Below are 3,664 nucleotides of genomic sequence, written 5' to 3'. Positions count from 1 at the left end.
CAGTTGTCCTGTGCTACCCTGACCAGTCAGGAGCCAGGCAGCCTCTCACCTGCATGCGTGCACCGCATTTAACTCTTGTCCCTCTAACGCAGCAACCGGTCACCCCGCTTTCCCAGTCTAGCCCCAGGCCAAGGAAGCACTTGGGCTCCTTCTCAGGGGGCTGTGGGCTTCCCTTGCCGCCTGCCATCGCAACCCCGCTTCCACCCGGGAAGCTGGCTGCGGATTTCTTACTCTCCTGCCCAGCCGCAATGTCACGGTTGGGTTTCTTGCAAACAGGAAGGCGGCAGGTTGAGCTGTTGTTTTGATGTGGTTGTTTCCCAAAATGAGCCTGGAGCAAATCTGAGCAGGCTCCAGGAATGGCATTGGGCAGCGGCGGGCTGGGAGATGGGCAGAGGCGTGCTGCTGGTCAGTGCCGCCAGCGCCCTCGCCTCCTGGCACTTTTGGCCACCTTTCAGGAACTTAAGGGTCAGCTAAATGGAAAATCATCACTCTTTTCACTTTAAAAGGCACCGGACACTTTTTTTTCATTGACAAATTAATCTTTGGAGGTCTCGGTCTTCCTATTGACCTGGGAGCCACCAGGACAAAAGCAGACATTCAGCAGTGCCAGAGCCAGGCGGGAGCACTGCCTGAGAACGGGCACTGCAACACGGCTCCCGGCACCATCACCAGCCTCCGAAATCCTCCCCTCCCTCCTCCTCCTCCTCCACAGAAAGACTCATGACAGGGAGAAAGAAGAATTGCTGAATAATCTCCGGCCCCGATAGTACTTCAAAGGCAGGTTTCCTGGGCCAGGCTGCGCTCCTCGCCAGTGCCGTGCTGGATGCGGCACTCAGCTCTTACTCCTTTGGCAGCCCCGCAGCCGTAGCCAGAAACTAATTACTTTAAAAGGAAATAAATGTCACCCGTGTGGTTCTAAGTAAAACCCTTGGCAGGACGAAGAGCCCCCCCCAGGATCTACATTCTCACGCAATATAAGCGAGGGAGGAAGGAGCTGTTTCCATTCATTGAGATGGGCTGTTTACTCTGAGGCCTACTGATGGTGTTAGACCTGACCGCTGTTTTTTTTGCAGGGCAGTTGATCAGATCCAGAGCAGAACCGCTTCTGCTTCCATCCTACAGAACCCTCTTCCCCCAGGATGGCTTTAGGCATGATCGACTTCGGAACACAACATACCCTGGTGCCAAAGATACAGATGGACCAGTTCTGCTGTGACCTTTAGAGAAACGAACTAGGTAACTGACACCTTCAAACAGAACTATTTTACTGACTTTTGAAAGCTGATATCCATAGTTTGTAATGGTCAAAACCTGAGAACCAAACTTCTAAAGCAAGCTGCTGAAGGGAAGGCCAGTGTGGCTGAGTAACACAAAGGAGGGTCAGGGGTCCGAGCACCCTGCCCATGCCCAGACAGATCCAAGATCCCTAAACAGGGCTTTGGCAGACCACTCGCTTTTGCATGGATTCAATTAGGAAAAAACCTTCTTCTAAGCAAGTAACAGAAGGAAAGTGATATCCTGAGGACTCTGGGGTAAGATCTGATCTCAGCTGCCCTGGTTTCCACTGGGGCTGCACTTCAGAACCTCTGCTCCACACAGGCTGGGTGTGAGCGAGCACATGGTGCTGGGCACGAGTGTTCGGGACCGCACACCCCAGGAGCTCAAAAACCCTAAGTGCCAAGAGCGACAGGTGACTTGGGACATGCAGAGCAAGCCATGGCCGATGGGACATGCTGAGAGGTACAGCTGTGCCCACGCAACGGCTGCGCGATGCAGCGCTGGGCCGGGATGCGAGCTGGGGCTCTTGCCAGGCTCCGCTGCAGCGCGGGACGTGCCAACCCACCATGGGCAAAGGCCCAGCGTAGCCAGATCAGGTCAGTTTGAAGGTGCTCCCTGAAGGACTCCAGCCAAGCAAACACGGTACCGTACAGCATCGAGTAATTTTAAAAGTTAAAATAGTTTATTGCTGTTCTTTGTAGAAATGCACTTAACTTACATCGTCTGTTCTCTTCCTTTATTTGGCTGTTGGATTATAGGCATAAAAAGGTTATGTTTACCCATTTGTTCAGTGACATAACACCTTCTCTTTTGCTCCACTCATGATATTCTCCTAAGCTTCGCTGGCCAACAGCCCCAAATCTCTTTTACATAAATACTGTAAATGTCTCCGTAGGTTGCAGCATTGTAACAAAAGATCTACCAAAGTAGACAAAATGTTCGGTATTCTTGGTTGGTTTTTTTGCATTTAAAAATATACCTAAATTTGAGATAATCTTAACAGAGTAACAATTACAATAAGAAAATAGTACAGTGCGTTGACTAAAGGAATATTCCGCTCTCCTTCAAGCCAATATTCCCTTTTGCATGTTGAAGTGATTCAGCAATTACTTAAGAACTTTTACCTACATACAATAATTTAGTAAAATGAGAATTAAACAAGGCAGATACTACTATTCTTCTGTCTGCAATTCACAGCTCATGCGAATAAAATCGCAATAAATATTAAAAAATAGTTTTTCTTTTTTTTTCTTTTTTTCTGTAAGGCATCTCTGAGTATTACAAAGTTTTTGTACAACCAAAAAAATAAGATTGCTTTTTTCCATGTTCTCCGAGTACCTCTGTACCTCAACAGTAATTAAGAGGACTGCAGGTTTGATGAGGAGGGGAGGGCTGACGGGGCAGGGCCGGGAAGAAGACCACAGGTGATGGAAGCAGACCGCGATGCGTGCAAGAATCTGTAGTTTTCCCGTGGAACATTTCAGTTGCTTTCAGAACATCTTCAAGACGGTATCTGTCCAGATTGAAAAAAAATAAAACAACTTACCAGAAGTCCATTTTCATGAGCACAGTCAGACTCCAAAGGTTTGGGTTCGCCCTTAACACTATAAATAGCTTAGGTATTGATATGCACCTATGTAAAGGGGATAAATGGGTGGGGTGATTTGTTTGTTTTGTTTCTTTTCTGGGGTTTTTCTTTGTTGTTTCTGTAGTCCTAGTCGTATCATTCCATTGTAAAAGATTGTCCCGGGTGGCAAAGGCGCGGGCAGGGCCCTTACTGCATGCGGTCAGGCTGCAGCTGCTGGGGCTGGTACTGCACAAAGGCGGTGGCGGGGGCAGCAGGGGTGCTGGCGGTGATGGGGGGCTGGACTGCGCCCGTGTAGCCGTATCCCACGAAGCCGGCAGCGGGGGGGGCAGCGTAGGGGGACTGATCCTAGGCAGGTTTTTTGTGGTGTACTGGGAATAGGCTTGGCTGGCGGTGGTGTAGTCGATGTAGGGAGACGTGATGGACTGCACAGGGGTCGGGATCACCACGCTGGGCTGGATGATAGCTTGGGGGTAAACATAGTGAGGCGTGAGTCTGCGGAGGCAAAGGGAGAGAGTCAGCAAGGGGCTGGGCTCCCGCCAGCCTGTGTGTCCCCCCTCCTTGCCCCCCAAATTCACATGCGCCAGCCACAGGACCGGTGCTGCCCAGCAGTGCTGCCTCTGAGTCGGAGGTGCTGCTCAGGTGGACGGAATGAAAAGCAAAACACTCCTAGACACCGAGGGTGGAGGTACTGCGAGATGAACCAAGAACAGACACACACCCTGGTCTCCATGTCTTGTATCTTCCACTACGCAGGCTGCTGGTCCCCAGAACAACCTCCCTGAGCGGCCATGACACAGC

At 50.5% G+C, this 3,664-nt stretch overlaps 1 protein-coding gene across 1 annotated transcript in view; it reads right to left on the bottom strand.

The window, feature by feature from the left end:
* Positions 1 to 3,052: 3,052 nt before the first annotated feature.
* Positions 3,053 to 3,664, bottom strand: part of LOC104514645 (RNA-binding protein 38-like) — a gene marked incomplete at its 5' end in the record, with an annotated part of 13,582 nt that continues 12,970 nt past the window's right edge. The window contains 2 exon segments of the mRNA XM_010158384.1: positions 3,053 to 3,223; positions 3,226 to 3,358. Coding sequence (XP_010156686.1) covers positions 3,053 to 3,223; positions 3,226 to 3,358 — 304 coding nt within the window.

The sequence above is a fragment of the Eurypyga helias genome, unplaced genomic scaffold (genome assembly GCF_000690775.1).
Source record: "Eurypyga helias isolate BGI_N326 unplaced genomic scaffold, ASM69077v1 scaffold12379, whole genome shotgun sequence".
In the NCBI taxonomy this organism is placed as follows: Eukaryota; Metazoa; Chordata; class Aves; order Eurypygiformes; family Eurypygidae; genus Eurypyga; species Eurypyga helias.
The sequence above is the reverse complement of the archived record's forward strand: the minus strand, read 5'-3'. Positions and strand labels throughout refer to the sequence as shown.